Source organism: Neolamprologus brichardi, chromosome 7 (genome assembly GCF_056152115.1).
Source record: "Neolamprologus brichardi isolate AB-2024 chromosome 7, ASM5615211v1, whole genome shotgun sequence".
In the NCBI taxonomy this organism is placed as follows: domain Eukaryota; kingdom Metazoa; phylum Chordata; class Actinopteri; order Cichliformes; family Cichlidae; genus Neolamprologus; species Neolamprologus brichardi.
Genome location: NC_142110.1, coordinates 51905517 through 51922309, shown reverse-complemented (window position 1 = coordinate 51922309; position 16793 = coordinate 51905517). Strand labels below are relative to the sequence as shown.

At 41.6% G+C, this 16793-nt stretch overlaps 1 protein-coding gene across 4 annotated transcripts in view; it reads left to right on the top strand.

Moving 5' to 3' along the window:
* Nucleotides 1-2020: 2020 nt before the first annotated feature.
* garnl3 (GTPase activating Rap/RanGAP domain like 3) overlaps nt 2021-16793 on the top strand; it is a 78647-nt gene continuing 63874 nt past the window's right edge. Inside the window, exons 1-2 of one of the 4 annotated variants that reach the window (XM_006796794.3) lie at nt 2027-2305; nt 2442-2579. In XM_006796794.3, coding sequence (XP_006796857.1) covers nt 2482-2579 — 98 coding nt within the window. In that variant the 5' untranslated portion in view covers nt 2027-2305; nt 2442-2481. Of the gene's footprint in view, nt 2580-16793 lie in introns of all 4 variants that reach the window. The other 3 variants (XM_006796799.3, XM_006796795.3, XM_006796797.3) reach the window with 3 other exon arrangements.

Genomic DNA, 16793 nt, shown 5'->3' with positions numbered 1-16793 from the left:
CAGTAAAAAGTAAACTTAAAAAAACAAAACAAAACAAAAACCATCTGAAATATATATACTGAATGTAATGTTTACTTAATCATGCTTGCTCATCAGCAGCTGTGGTCGCAATTACAGGATAATGCAAAATACAGTAATAGCGACACCAGTAAGGATGAGTAATAAAAGTGAAAATCAAAGTATATTACTAACACTGGCAAATATGAGATAAAAGTAATACAACTGTAAGTCCAGTTGCCGCAGCCTTACAGATGGGGTAAGAAGCTCGGTCATTAGGGAGGAGCTCCGAGGACAGCCTCTACTCCTCCACACTGAAAGAAGCCAGAGGAGGTGGTTTGGGCATTTTATTGGATGGGTGCCACCTAGGAGAGGTGTCCCAGGCATGTTCTACCAGGAGGAGCCTTTGGGACATGCTGGATAGATTACTCTGCTTTGCTTGGCTTGGTTCTGCCTTGGTGTTGCTTTTGAAGAGCTGCTGGAGGTGGCCAGGGAGAAGGATGTCCCAGCATTGACTGTTGTCAGGGCGACCTGGAACCCAATTAGTGTCGGGATGGATGATTGGACAGATGCATGTGACAGCATGTATTGAAATGATCAGGGGTATGTTTTAATACCTAGGTATTAAAACATACATTCATATTCTAACTTTTAGTTTCAGATTCTGTGATCTTTTCTTTCACAAACGGCACTGCTCTTTTCAACAAAACAGATGCATTAGTATTGTTTTGACTGATTTTTTTTTGATGACTGCTTTATCGCAAGTCTAATTTAGACAACAGCAGAAACAAAAGCACAGTGGGACCAGTCTGCTGTCATTCTCAGGGTATTAAATAGTGTCTTGTTGTCAGAGCTGCAAGCATCTACCACATATGCACAAGACAATAAACTTCCAAATAACTCCTGTGTCCCCTCAATAGTTAGGTTGAGTGAAATGTCCACAATTTGTTCTGAGCTGGCCACTGTGCTCAACTAGTGCAGCGTCATGGTCTTCACGTGTGACCATGACTCCCTGTCATTCTGCATTTCTATCAGTCGTGTCAATGTGTTGAGTGTGTCTGAATACATTTCAGCTGTATTTATATAGCGCCAGTCATAATAACAGTTGCTTCAAGATGCTTTATATTGTAAGCTTAAGACTCTACAATAATAGAAAGTTTTCAACTGTATTGAACTTTGTTGGATACACAAGAGCTCCCTGTCCAGTGTGCTTGGGCTGTGCTTTCCTATGCAGTAGGACACTGTTATTATGTGACAGAACAAAAGGGGGTTCAGAGCACAGAACATGCTGGTTCTATGTGAAAGTGCTCTCACTCTCACTAAGAACAAATGTTCATTCTTGAAGTGATTGCTGTTTTTCAGTCAACCTATAGCTGCTACAGACCAGAACGTATTAGCGCTCTTACTCCAAGTTTAACACATTTGTTTCTTATGCTTATGTTTGTTAGGAATCATGTACAAAATCAGGCACATCATGTACATCTCCCAGAGATGCATCTTAACAGCAAAACTCAAGTTGCCCACACTACGATGACCTGGATGACTGAGAACCTTCACAGACATCAAGTTGCCCACCCATAAACATTTGATGGTTACCCACAGCTACCGCCATCAGCACAGATTTGTTTTGGTTTTGTTTTTTCAAACATGTGCAGACACAGGTTTTCCCGCTGGTTTGATTTTCTTCTTTTTAATAGTTTTTTGTTTTTCACTAAGAAGTTTTATAAATAAAAATGTCCAATGTGGCTCATTGAAGGGTTTAAGCCCTAGTGCAGCAAATTCACGAACATGTGTTACTGAGACAGTCCAAAACTCAGCACATCAGTCTCCTACATGTTTGGTGGAGAGTGCCCTCAGTTTTCCTTTACTAAGATACAACACGAGTATAAATCACGTTCGTGGTTCAACTCTCACTTCATCAATTTATCTTCCTTTCTCACGCGCAAATAACCTAATTTGACTCAATTCTCGCTCACTCTTTACTCTCTCTCCCTCTTTCTCGCTCTCTCCGTCGGGTTTTATGAGGTCACTGACGAGCAGCCACTCAGTGCTGGGCTGAAGCTGAAGGAGCGCGGTGAGCTCCACATTAGTGGATAACAGGATCGGGATCTCTGGAGCGACGGAGACTCCTCAGCGCAGTCCGCTCAGGGTGACGACTGCAGCAGCCCCGCTACAGCTTGCTCCAATAAGCGCGCATGAAGTGAAACCAGCCGCGGCAACATGCATCTCTGAAAGCGTTCAGCGGGCAGTCTTTTGTCTAGCCTGAGGAGAGGAAAGTCTGCAAGCCCACTTTCCTTGCTCCACTGAGGTGAACTGAGCGCCAACAGAGCCTTTTTTCTACCCTGTTTTTCCCTTTCCCCCCTCGCTCTCTCTCTCCCTCTTCCGCCTCTCGCAGTCCATTGCTCGATATTGGACATTTTCTGTTTTTTTTTCTCTCTCTTAAGCGCCGCGGTTTCCCCGAGTCTACCTGTTTGCCCAGCACCCATGAATTCAGAAAAAAATGTGTATCTTGGGAAAGACAAAGGCATCATGCGGAAAAGAGCCTTGCTCCTTCGGAAGGGTTGCAGCTTCGAGATTTCCAGGTAGGTCCTTTTTTTCTATTTTTTCTTAACGGTGGGCGATTTCATTTCTGTCTGGGACATGAGGGCGATCAAAAAGAAATGGCCAGAGTATCCCACTGGAGCTGCACTCTCGTGACAAGAGCTGGCACTTAGTTTCTGATCTATGTTTAACCTTGTGGATCGGGGATTTAACCGGGATCTGGCGTGTGCGCGCGCATTGATGAGCACAGGGATTCCCCGAGAAAGGAAAAACAAGCATTAATTCAAAAAGACCGTACATTCATAACCATGACAGGTTTTAACCTCTGTTTCAAATGAAAAGATGCATTTTGGGGGCCATCATATCGTTTCCATCTCAGCACCGTGCGTTCACGTTTCTTATCGGACCGTGGAAGGATGCGTTACGCACGGGCTCTTTTTGTCTGCGCCTGACTCTGCATTATTGACAGAGCTGCCCAGCTGCAGGACGCGGTCTTTGGTGATTTTAGAGCCCGATTCAGGTGCTGATCGTGCAGCCCACTTGCCACCAACATGCATTGTAGAATACAAACAAATCCACGTAGCAGGTATTTGATCACATGCGGTAGTGTTATGCCAGGAGGCACCTGTGAGTTCAGTCATCCAAACAGGTGAAGGCGGGGAGGGCCTTGGTGACAAATAGACCACAGGCTGCGGAGCCCATATGACTTGGCTGTGTGGTACAGCTGGGTTTAACCTCCCGCTGGTGCTTGAACGTGTGGCTTCCTGTGGCAACCTCCTACTGTGGTTGATCTGCTGTAACATCATTCATCAAATGGTTTGGGTACCTTGGTCAGGGCAACTAAGCTGCAGTTTTACTTAAAAGACTCTCACTTTACTGATGTCACACCAGTTCCTTCCTCTTTACATAATTGCCTTCTTGTTGACTATACTTCCATGCCAGGGAGTGTTTGTTGAGAACTTGTGACAGCAGATCTGTTAGGTGGTCGTTTTAACTAAGGTAACTTTCTCTGTTAATTGTTTGGTGTATATAGCAAAACGCTTACATATATATATATATATATATATATATATATATATATATATATATATATATATATATATATGATGGAAGGCTCACAATTCTGAGCTTTTAGGTCCAATAGTCTGGCAGTATAACCTGCAGGTACTCAGTCACAGTGCTGTGTCTGTGCAATATTGAGCCAAGTCACTTTTTTTGTTCATTAAAAACTCCTCTGTTCGTTTTCCTAGAGACAGAGCACAAACTGATATCAACATTTCATGAATCCCCCGTTTGATCTGTGTTTGATTTTCCATTATCTACCACAATGTGAGGCTTGGAAAGGCAAATAAGTATACATATTTAAAAAGGGATCCCTATGATTGATTTCCATATTAATGATGAATTGTTAGGAATCAAGTTTTATCACTGTGGTCATATCATCTTGACTACTCCTACCTTCACTCCAATTTCCTGCCGTTTCAGACGAGCTGTGGAGGTGTACACAAATGCAAGATTACTCACAGATCTCGCTTCATTGCTCTTATGGTTTATAACTTTGTCCCAGTGTGTCTATTGATGGTGAGACTTCTGTCAGGGAGATGGCTAAATCTCTGACTGCACGTCTGACTTATGGCAACAGAGCCATGTTTTGCACACAGCGTGCATATGTGGGTTGAAATTTGGCTAGTTTTGTGTCCACTTACATTCAAATTACACATCCCTTCTAATGAGCCAGACCTATCTCGTGCAGTGAATGAGCTTCTTCCATTTCTATGCTGTTCTGCGCTGGACCCAGAGTCACACTGTAAAGCTTCCTGGCACTCTGTCTCTCAGACACTAGCAGTTTAACAGACAATCAATCAGAGGCAGGCCTAAAGTGGGACTGCGTGGGGAAATAGATTCTCTGCTGTACTGAGAGGTGGAGGGGTGGATATGGAAGACACTCAAGTGAGAGGCTTCTGCTGAGAAGTCTGTGTATAATTCATTGCACTGCAGAGAGGCCGTGCAGAGTGTCACATCTGACCGTACAGATGTGACACATTGTGACCACTTCTTAAGCACACATGCTGTACGTTAGAAACATGCTGTCACAGGCAGGATCAGGCTTGCGCTCTCTCACACAAACTGGCTGAGTTGTTCTACATGTATGTTAGCAAACTCTATTATGAAGCAGCTTTATCTAGACATTTTCTCCTCCTGCAGACAGTGGGAAACATCTTGCAGCATTTGAAAGGAGTTCCTTAGGGCACCAGCTAATGATTCTGTTGTGATCATTTAATCTTGTTATTATTTTCTCAGTTGATTCATTCGTTGCTTGGCCCATAAATCTGAAAAGCGGGAGAGAAAAAAAGCGATGAAAGATGAAGATCGTAATTTCCCAAATTTCAATGTGACATTTATCAAATGTCGGAAAGCATCAAAGTCCCCACGATGTTCTGCTACAAATGGTCAGTCAATCGTGTCGTCATTTCACAACAAGTCCAAAAGCTCAGTTAACGGTGTAAAGCTGTCGTGATCGGTGCTAAGCTGCTGGAGTTAATACACTCTGGTATAAACATGCCACATCCCATTAATATTTCCAACTGTGATCTGGACACTGCTTCATCATGACTAAGCCTTATCTAACAAAGTCAGCGGAACACCAGTTGGCGGATATTCTCACTGACAGCATGTAGCTGCAATACTTAGATGGACCACTGAAACCAATTACAGGGCCATTTTCCTCTGCTGCTCTCGATTTATTTGGTGAGGGATGCAGTTGGTTCAGCTGGTGTGTGTATTTCTGTGCATCAAGTACAGTTGTGCACATGTCTGAAGGTGTCTGGACTCTGAAGGGGAGGTCAGCCAATTTTACACTGTGGTCTATCTAGACTCCATAGCCTACCATGGACCTCTGTGCCTTGTGTCTCAAGCCTACATTGGCTATAAGCATAATGCTCTCAATTCTCCAGTTCAGCAATGAAATGTACAGTGACTAATTTGGGAACCCAAGTCTGCTGACTTATAGCCTTTGGGGGAATTTTGAAGCTGTAGCCTCGAGGACTTCCTGTTCTCTCTGCCAGTCAATATTTACAAAGGAAGATCAATTTTAAAAGCATCATTGGGTCTTGTAGCTTTGCAGTTCTTAGCACTGTCACGTGTCATCATGAAGGTCTGGGCAACTTCCTGTGACTGGTTGGGGGGGGGCGGCGTTGCTAGTTAGTCGAACTGGTTAAACTAACTTGGACATATGTGCAAACTGTGGACGTGAAGCCCAGTGATAGACTGGTGGGCTGTTTAAGGTGTGCCCTGTTCATCCAGTGTTAGCTGGCATAGACTCCCGGACAACATGGGTACCAGGTTTTCACAGAAAGGGTGCTTCTCTGAAAAAAAGAAGGGAAACAAAGACCTTCTCCAGTTCTGCTGAATCTGTTTGGATCCAGCCTGAGACTGACAGTGTTCTAGAAATGCTCTGCTAATCTCTGGAGTATGTTTTAAGAAATATGAGGTTAATTATGCTTGTGCATACACTCAAAGCAAGTACATAGAAAGCATTGTCTTTGCCCTGGAGCTTTGAGCTTGACAGAGGGAGAGTCTGGATATCCTCCAGGAATAACAAATCCTTACCTAATTACAGTCTTTTTCCATTGTTTTCCAAAACAATCGCAACACGTCTGTTTGTCAAGTCTGCCTGTCACTAAACTCTTGGCTCTGGTTTGTCTCAGAGCACTCCCCACCAGCCTTGGCTAATTGTGCCTCAGCGAGATTAGGCTAGGTGTCACTTCAAGGAGCCAAGAAAGAGCTGGCTCGACTCTGACCACGAACTGGCAGAACAATCGCAACTTCAGGAAATAGTGCAAGAGAGACAAAGAGAACTATGTGAGCACTCATTGCTACTAGTAAGCACAAAGATGAAAAACAAAGAGGCCACAGGGAAGAAGACGTCCCCTGATGAAGCCTGACTCAAAAACTCAGGGGAAACTTTTTTTTGGGGGGGGGGGGGGGGGGGGGGGTCACTTATCAATCCCTCATCAAGAAGCTATAGTTTATTTAAGTGGTAGCTGCATGTTACTGCAAGGGAGACTAACAGAGACCAACAGAGAACAACATGTGAGTAAAAAAATAGATTACTATGGTTTAATTTTGTAACACAGACCAGTTCAAGATAAGAAGTCTGTTTGCATTATAGGCAGGGGAAGATTAGGTTTTCACAGCATGGGTTAGTTGTTTTGTGCTGTTCATCAATCACTTTTCTGTTGGCTTATCTGCCTGTGTATGCCTCTATTCACTCATTAGACTAACAGTGCAGTACCAACTTCACCTGTGCAAATACAGTAGATCTCTGTGGTGGCCTGTGAGCTGTGAAACTCTTACACAATGTTAGTCGCTCGCCCTTTCATCCTCACTTGCCTTGAACTTCTCACTTGAGTGGTTATTCGAGCACAAGTGCTTTGAAGTGCTGTCAGTGTCGTCATTAACCTTGCCTGTTGCCAAACCCACAATGTTTTGTGTCTAGAGGTGTGTGTGCGTGTGTGTGTGTGTGTGTGTGTGTGGAGTGGGCGTGGGGGGTTGCCATAGCTTGCTGCGCATCACATTGCCTAAAGACCGAATCTAGGAGAACACGAAATCCGCTGCCCTCCGTGCGCTTCGTAACTGAACTGGAGTGGGAGTGGTGAGCATATGTATCTTTAAGAAGAAAAAAACAGAAGGAAACATATATTTGGGTTTGTCCTTTTGTGGTTTCCTGGTGAATTTTTTATAGTAGGCTTCAAAGCTCAATGCGAATGAAGAACATACACTTTAAATGTTAGATGCTTTCCTGTAGGTTGTTTTTAGACCTTCCACTTCCAATACACCAACCTCCTGCTTATGTGCAGAGGCAATGCTGATGCACTCTCATGCAGACTGAAAGTGGCTGTGATAGGCTGGCTTACTGGGGTCTCCCCCTGCTTTACAGTCTGTCATAAAGCACCCAGCAGGAGGAGGGGGAGGCTGGTTGGGTGGACCGTTTGACATTTTTGCTGACTTAAGGTACTCCTCTGCTTTGCATACTGTGGACGTTCTCTCGCACAGATGTAAACCTTGTTCGGCACAGTATGTGTTTGCATTGAAAGATGAGCGCAGAAGCGGTGTAGACAGTTAGAATTTAATGCATTAAAGGTTAACTGTAACTAGGATTGTTTATGTCCTGCAAATCAAACAACTAAAGCCGATGATTTTGTTTTTAATGACTCACAACAACATTTTAAATATGGTCTCCTTGTTCTCAGTTTGAGGTCCAGAGCGCGTCTCTATGCGGAGATGCCCAGATGTCCCCCTCCCCAGCTTGCTCCCAGATGCCTGGGAAACCACTATGTTCAGTTTTCTAGAATAAATAAAGAAGAACATTTAATTGTGACATAAACCTTTAATACACCGATATTATCATTCAGCCGATCTATCTGTCAGAGTCATGTGACCAAGCCATGTTTATATGGTTTGTTTAGGTTCAGTCTCTTAACCTTTCGAGGTTTAATGGGCCTTGATTGTCACAGATTTTTAAAACAAAGCAATGTTGATTGTGGTTTTAAACAGTAAGCAGCCTGTGGTTTCTTAATCTGTGGGTCAAAGTCATTTTGTCGACCTTTTGATCAGAAACCTTCTCTGTCATTGGCTCCTTTCCTCTATTTTCATCACATGTCCAGAAAGCTAGCAGCTAAAGAAAATATACAAAATCCTGTATAACCTAAGGTGTTTGTGGTTAATGGAGGAAACTAATGTTGACAAATTTAATAAGAGATGTATTTAAAATGTGAAAGGAATCCAGTGTGATCATTTCAAGTTGCTATCTTAATATGGTTGAAATTTTACATTTACAGCCAGTTTACAAGAGTGCAATAAAGGTTCTTATTTCATACGTTCTTCAGGTTCATCAAAACATTACTCCCAATGCAAATTAACTGCTGCAGATACATTTACTAACAGATAGGGAGTGTATCTTAGAGTTCAGCTAAACATACTTCCTTCTTACCCATATGCAAAGGTTTCATATTTACATATACAGTATTGTGCAAAAGTGTTGAGTCACCCTTAATTTCTCCATATTTTGCTTCCAAGGAGATTTTCTTGTCATTTTAAAGAGGTCTTAAGCAATAGTTTTCCAGTCTTTATCTAAGTCTCCCAACGTTTTTCTTTAGACATTGGTTGTTTTTTCATGCATTCTCAGTCGACTTCTTGTAACTGTTTATCTTCAGGGAAATGTTTGTTTTCTTTTTAAATCACGTAACACTGACTGATGAATGAGTATAAAAATCCAGGGGATGGACTATGTTGTGCTTTTTGACAACTAGGCAAAGAACCAGTTTTAAGACATATCTTTAAACACTTTGTTAGCAGACGTCTGTCACAAAAACACACAATTTTTCCCATTTCTGCAGTTGAATCTACAAGAAGCACCACTGATAACAGTGTTTGACAGGTGTCTGAGAGATGTGTCTGGGCTTTCAGTTGATCCATCTATTGTTCACTGTAGCTTCATCACAAATGACTTTGACATATGCTTAGCTGTCTAGAAGCCATTTTTAAGTAAAGGAAACATAAAGAAAAGCCTGAGATGTGTCAAATTACACACAAAATTGAGTAAAAATGACTTTTGGTTGAAATCATTATCAGCATGATGTACAGACTCTGTTTTGGCCTTTATATACTGCATTCCCATAAATTCTTGCATATGTTTCAATAAGTCAGTGCACCTTTTTCCCATTTTCCTGCAAAATATAAAGAAATCAGGGGTGGCTCTAAACATTTGGAAATACTTGCATGACAATAAGACGAGTTTTGACATGTAAAATTATATATACGTACTTTTTTTCTAAAACAATTTTACAGTTTCTTTCACTCATGAGTGACTCCACATCCCTTGATTTGTTTTTGTTGTTTTTTTATATCACATTTCCAAGTTCACACAGCTCCCTCTGGAGACACGAGCAGCTTTTTACAACTGTTTTCACATATGCAGCAGATCTGTCAACACACTTTGAGGCTTTGAATTTATGCACCTTCCCTGTTTTTTAACTATAGTATGGAAAGGATCGTGCATACATTTCCTATAAATGAATTATCCAACTGGTAAACTAACCAGTTATTTTAGTTTCTGCTCCCAGGAGTGCCGATCGCACACTGTTTTGCTATATTGTATTACTTGTCTGATTTCTCCTACAAGGTTGTAGGCTGGGAACTGAAATCATGTGCACGCGGCTGGTTCTGCTCTGCTCAGCCACACAGTCGGTCTCTCAGCAAGGGCTGATAAACACTGGACTGTAATCGCTCCCATATGTGGCTGCATAGCTCAGCACAAGCCAGCTCAGTTCAGCCATGCGCACGATGCAGCGCACCAGGCTCATTTTGACAGAAAAATAGACTCAAATTACTACAAGGAAGAAAAAAAAGAAGCTAAAAACGAAAGAAAAGTCCCTCACTTGATTACAACCCCATGTAAACTTTTATTCTTTTGACTAAAACATCTGCTTCCATTTAGGGTTTTTTAGACACATACCTACACATTAAAATGCACTGTGCACTGCTCCAGGAAAGCTTGGAGTGGAAAACATTTCCCATTATAGTTGGCCGGAATAAGACCAAGCATAGAGTGAGTTGTACTTAAAGCCGGGTATTGGTTGAGATGTGGCCACCTCAAGCTCAGCCGCAAGCCACATGCACACAAGACTCATAATCTGGGGAGCGTTTTATTTTTTTTGCAAAGTATTACAAACTGCCTTTATAGCAAGGTCACTTTCAAAGTGAAAGTAAATGTTTGAAAGTTGCAAGGAAGTCTGCACATATAGAAAAGCTGTGAGTATACAACATATGCTGTTTCACACCCACCAGCTGTATCGTGGTCATCCTTAAAAAGTTATCCAGGAAAGATGGTGTGAGAAATGGAGCGTGTGAAGGGTTACTGTTGGACATTTTTACCCTGCGGTTTTTTAGGAGGCCAGCCAAAACCACTTCTTGGTTAGCGGGTGAGCAACAGAACAAGACATGTAAGAAAGAAGGAGATGGAAGTGCAGTTTAAATGCACTTGTAGAAAAATAAGGGCATGCAGAGGTTGTGAAGGCAAAGCTGAAATAAACTTATATTTCAGAAAACTGGTCAAAGGAGTTGTCTCCACCCCACTATAGGTCTCATACTGCAGCTGCGTACAGATTACATTGCATGATGCTATTTCTCCTGTGTTGTTTTGGATAAAGAAAGCATGCATGTTGGTTTACACAAACACAGGTGCATACTCACAGATGCATTTCCCCAACAGTGCATCACTATTGTTGCCGAGATGTCCGACACAGAGTCTTTAAGACCCCCTCTGAGAAATTTTAGGCTTTAGCACCTCGTGTGTCATAACCGGTTTTCTTTTTCAAATGAGGAACGGAAGTGATATACTGTTGCATTTTAGTGTGGGAACACCCTTTGAGGAAGTTGAGACAGCAATGATATGGCCCAAGGCAAGAGGAGGTTAAAGTAAGTGGGACTGTTTAATGCTTTTAAATTGAGATAACCTGTTGAAAAATAAGAAAATTAGGCTTTCATACTTTTTTTGTCTGGTAACCACATTTTTTAAAATGACCTTTGGTGTGATGTTTGCATTAGTTGGAAAGTTAAGAGACTCATGTTAATATAGTTAATTTTGATAACAAGAAACTGAGTACAAATGTTTATACACAGGCGTCATCGATTATTGTGATGAGTTGTTGCAGCCTTACTAAACTATGAAATCAAGTACATGCAAATGTGCAATGCTAAAAAAAAAATGAAAGGAACACTTTGAAAACATATCAGATCTCAGTCTAAAAAACATGCTGGATATCTACACTATTGGGGACTGGGTAATGCGTTACAAATGAAATGATGCCATTTAATAAAGATGAAATTAATGGTATGAAAAATGGTGCTCAGTAGTTTCCTGACAACATCAGGACATGCTGTGTGTCCCTCCATGGATATGCCTCCCTACACCATCACTGACCAGCCACCAAACCAGTCGTGCTGAATGGTGTTACAGGTAGCATAGAGGCAAACCTGCTCTCATCTGTGAAAAGCTCAGGCTGCCACTGGTGGACCTGCCAATTCTGGTATATGGCGAATGCCCTCAGGCCACACTCATGAAGTCTGTTTCTGATTGTTTGGTCAGAGACATTCACACCAGTGTAATGCTGGAGGTCACTTTGTAGGTCTGGCTGAGCTCACGCTGTTCATCATTGTACAAAGGAGTAGACACCAGTCCTGCTGATGGGTTTGGAACTTCTACAGCCCCGTCTGCCTGCTTCCTGGAATCTCCTCCGTGTTTTCTAGACTGTGCCGGGGGGACACAGCAAACCTTCTGGCCATGGTGCATATTGATGTGACATCCTGGAGGTGTTGGACTACTTCCTGCAACCTCTGTAGGGTCCAGGTATCGCTACCAGTAATGATACACTACTAACCCTAACCCTAGTCAAATGAAAAACTAGTGACAAAACAGTCAGAAAAGATGAGGAGGGAAAATGTCAGTGGCCTCCACCTCTACCTGTGCTTTCAGCACTCCTGTTTTTGTTGTTGTCTCATTGTTGCTGCTCTATTGCACCTGTTGTTAGTTTCATTAACACCAAAGCAGCTGAAACTAATCCACAAATTCTACAAGTTTAATTGACTTGATGCTATATTCTGATTAAAAAGTTAAAGATTAAAGTCAGAAGTCATGCATTCTCAGAAAGACAAACATCAGGGTGGGGAAAAAATGTAAACTCAGTGACTTTGATCGTGGCTTTAGTGTTCTTGAAACTGCTGATCTCCAAGCAAAACAGTTTCTGGAGTTTAATCATCGTGTTGCAAACGAGCAGTAGTTGTGCATGGTTCAGAGAATAATGCGTGAATCGGACACAACAGCTGTGAAACCACAGATTATGTCAGAATGCAAAACACCTCACATGAACAGAAGAAAATGATGTTGGGCTCCATTGTTGTCAACCAAAAACAGAAATGTGAAACTACAGTGGACACAGACTCTCTAAGACAGCAAACAGTCAGCTCAAACTCAGTTTCGGCTGAGGCTGAAGATGGTAGGATCAGAAAATTTGGCTTCAACAGCACGAATTCATGGACCCAACCTGGCTTGTGTAAACGGTTGCTGTTCCCACTCAGTTTACTTTAAAGGCCAAAGCTTATTTGAATATTGCAGCCGACCGTGCGCATCTTCCAAAGGTTGCCCGCAGTATGATGATGTAAGTTGTCTGAAACTGCTGTTATGAACATGACAAAGAGTTAAGTGGACTTCAGTGGCTTCTGTCTCTGATTAGAGTCTATCCCAACTCCTTTGGGATGTGGTAACATCCAACAGCAGTAATGTGCAGATGCAATATCTGTGGACTTGCTAATAATATTTCCTACATCTCACAGAATTCGTGCCACCAAGAACTAATACTTGGTGATTGTGCAGTTTTCCTTCTCATTCAACTGTGATAAAAGCTAAAACCACAAGAGGGCAGACTCTCCCTGTAAAAACAGTGGGACCATATGGCGGCATGATATAGGCTGAAAGAGAAGGATTGAAGAATTCAGAGTCACACACAGGCACACACCTCTCACAGTGTGAGATTTTATAACTGCTCACATTATGTGAAGATGAGTTCAAATTCACGTTGAGCAGCATGTTTGATATCACGTCTCTCCACTAGGAGGAGGGTGTACATTAAAAAGCAGTGATATCTGTGAGGACACCAGGAGGAGTCCGCCCAGGGTTTCATATCAGGCATCAATTTCACCGGGTTTATTTTCGTGAAAAAAGCTGAATTTATCTCATGTCTATTCTGCATTCAAGCAGTGCACTCATCTACACGGTGTGTCAGGAGCTCCGTACCTCTCATGAGCCTAAAAGCAACAACAAATATCCAATAAGGAAATTATGGAATAAGATGTTTTTCTTTGAGTTCAAGGTTCAAATTCCTAACAGTGTTTATGGTAATAGAGACATGTTTTTGTTACAAAGGGAAACATATTAGATTCAGTCATTATAAACTAGAAAACCAAAGTGGTTCCATTATCAGCTGTCACTAAATCTGTCACTTTGGATACTGGGCATAGTCTATTATATTTTACTCTCTTGCATTGACTCCTGTTGCTTGAAACGGTCATACTGTAAGCGTGGGTACATTACATGTTTGAAGACATAGGAATTCTCCTTTCTCAGTAGTACTTTATTCATAAAGTTAATATTATTTCTCTATTGTAAGTTTTTAACTGTGGATATGGCACTTTTTAAAAACGATATGTTTCTTGTGGGCCAGCCCTCTGCATTTTGTCAAGCAGTTATGTTCTCTCTTTTTCGAGTGGTGTTTCTATATCATGCGTTTCTATACATTTTCCCATAAATCTGAGGGTAATAAAGTATTTTAGCTCTTGTTGTTAGTGCCAGTGTTGTTTGGTATTAAACAGGTCTGAAACACAGTTTTGGCATTAAACAAAAAAATACAAAAGCAGACACTCGCATGCACATGTAGCTAAAGTGCCAAGGGCACAGAGGTGTCCAGGACTGGTCTGAGCGTCACAGGCAAAAGGTTAATTCACCTGATTACATTTAACATGACTGCCATCATCAATCGACACAGCCTGACATAGTGGCATTTCACTGAGGCCACATGGTGACCGGCTGGCATTTGAGATGCACTAAGAACAGAGAAGCCAAGGCCTGAATCCAAATCGTGTGTGTGTGTGTGTGTGTGTGTGTGTGTGTGTGTGTGTGTGTGTGTGTGTGTGTGTGTGTGTTTGTGTGTGTGTGTGTGTGTGTGTATGAAGCATTGGAAAAATTTATGAAAGGGGAAATATAAATATAGTGGGCTACTGGAACTCATAATCTCAAACGGGAACGACTCTTTCATTGTCCTAAAGTCATTGCATTTTGACATGCTTCCTTCTCTGATAGGTACCTAATCAACTGTAACTGTAATGTAAATGTTGTGCAGCAACATGCACAATACACAAACCTGATGGTGAAGCTAGACTATGAGTAGCAAGCATTTACAGTATTTTGATGCATTCTCAATCATCCAGGAAAGTAAATATCCAAAAGTTGATTCTGTTCATCTGGATGTAGCGTTTTGTTGGAGAAACGTTTCGTCACTCATCCAAGTGACTTCTTCAGTCTCAGCTGACTGCAGGTTTCCCCAATCTTATAAACAGTACATTTGCATAATTACTGAAACCAGTCCACTAAAGGAACAATGGGCTGGAAGGTCAGCTCCTTAATCTTAATTATGCAAATTCTCATGACCATTGATCAAAACCCACTGATCAAAGACCACAGATCAATTGCTAAAGGGTTGAATTTTGCTGTCACACCGAGACAAATCCCCCTAGTGGAGCTGATCACAGCCACAGAAACAGCAATTCGTAACAACAATATTGCAGAAGTGGAAGCAGGGCAACTGCGGACGAAAGTTTTGGCCTGTCTCAGCAATGCAAAGCCCCCAGCATCCAACATCACCATGGAGGAGAGGAAGGCACTCACATCACTTAGTGATGACAACAACATTATCATCCAGGCAGACAAGGGTAGGTGCACAGTATTGCTAAAACAGAAAGACTATCATGAGAAAATGTTGTCACTACTCAGTGATGAAAATACTTATGAGCCCCTGAAACGAGACCCAACGAGACACAGAAGAGCTACCTCTACAGGCCAGGACTCTGCAGTCTATTTACACCTACAGGCCAGTGGACACTCTTTCAAGGATGAGGACGTAACATCCTGGACAGGGAGGAACGCTGGTTTGAGCAAGGAGGCCATTTACGTGAAAAGGGAAAGACCATCTCTGAATCGAGGAGGGGGCCTAAGGGTACATCTTTCGCCATCTTACAATGCTGTGATTGCAGCCATTCCCCAACTCTCTGTGAATGGTACTCATAGTCTTTGATCAGTGGGTTTTGGTCAGTGGTTGTTGATCAATGGTCATGAGAATTTGCATAATTAAGATTAAGGAACTGACCTCCCAGCCCATTGTTCCTTCAGTGGGCTGGTTTCAGTTATTATGCAAATGTACTGTTTATAAGATTGGGGAAACCTGCAGTCAGCTGAGACTGAAGAAGTCACTTGGATGAGTGACGAAACGTTTCTCCCACAAAACGCTACGTCCAGATGAACAAAATCAACTTTTGGAAAAGCATTTACAGTAGTTCATTTACACCATTGATAAAAACCTGCACAGTCCAAGCTAGTTTAAGCTCCTCTTCCAGTGTGGTAATCATTATAATCGCTCAAACTTGCAATAATGAAAGGGAATAGAGGTGGGCAGAACGATCCAAATATCGATAGTATTGATGCTAACATTGGTACTGGATTGATACTAGCATGATAGGATTGATACTTTGTGAAAAAAAATTTTTTACTATGAAAAATGTCTACGTGTGGAACTCTCTCCCACTGAGCATAAGATCTCTGGACTCAGTAGCTTCTTTCAAAAACCAACTAAAAACTCATCTTTTTAGAATTGCATTTTGTTAGCTGTTGTCTGTTTTGTTTGTTATCCTTTTGTGAAGCACTTTGTGATCTTTTATCTAGAAAGTTGCTATATAAATAAAGTTTTATTTACTTACTTACTTACCTGTATCGCCTAGTTTTTCTTTTTTTCACAGCCAGTCATATTCTAACAATGGAAGCTTATCCAAAGTGTTTGAAAAACAGGCACATTTACATTCCAGGTTTTCAAAAAAAAAGAACACACTTTTAAAATAGGTGAAAAACTGGAAGGTGTGTTTTGTTGTGTGTTCTAATTATTGTGGACAGTATAAATCACTGTGATGTGATGGACATTAAAATGTGCTCATGACTTGCAAATTTATGATCAACTCATAAATCATGACACACTGCTCTCCCTTACTTTAAACTGACAAAGGCAACTTATAGCAGTACTGTATTTACTTGGTATCGGATGTATTCCAAATTCTACAGCATCACACAGCACTATCAAATGGAGCTATCTTTAATAACTGGTTCCTCTTGCAGGTTACACATTATTCAAAAGCAGCAGCGTTGTTTTCATTTGCATGTCGCGTACATGACAGATAATAACCCCGCTGTGCATGTCGTCCACTTTTGCATATTATTGTCTGCAGTGTTTACATTTTTCGCTCATTTTTATCCATACCAATTTATTTATAGAAGATACTCCCACTGGATTTCATGTGATGTAGCCATCACTGTATATTATACACTTTCAGACAAGCCTCGTTTATCCTATGTGTGGGAAAAGTGCCGTGGCTTAGAT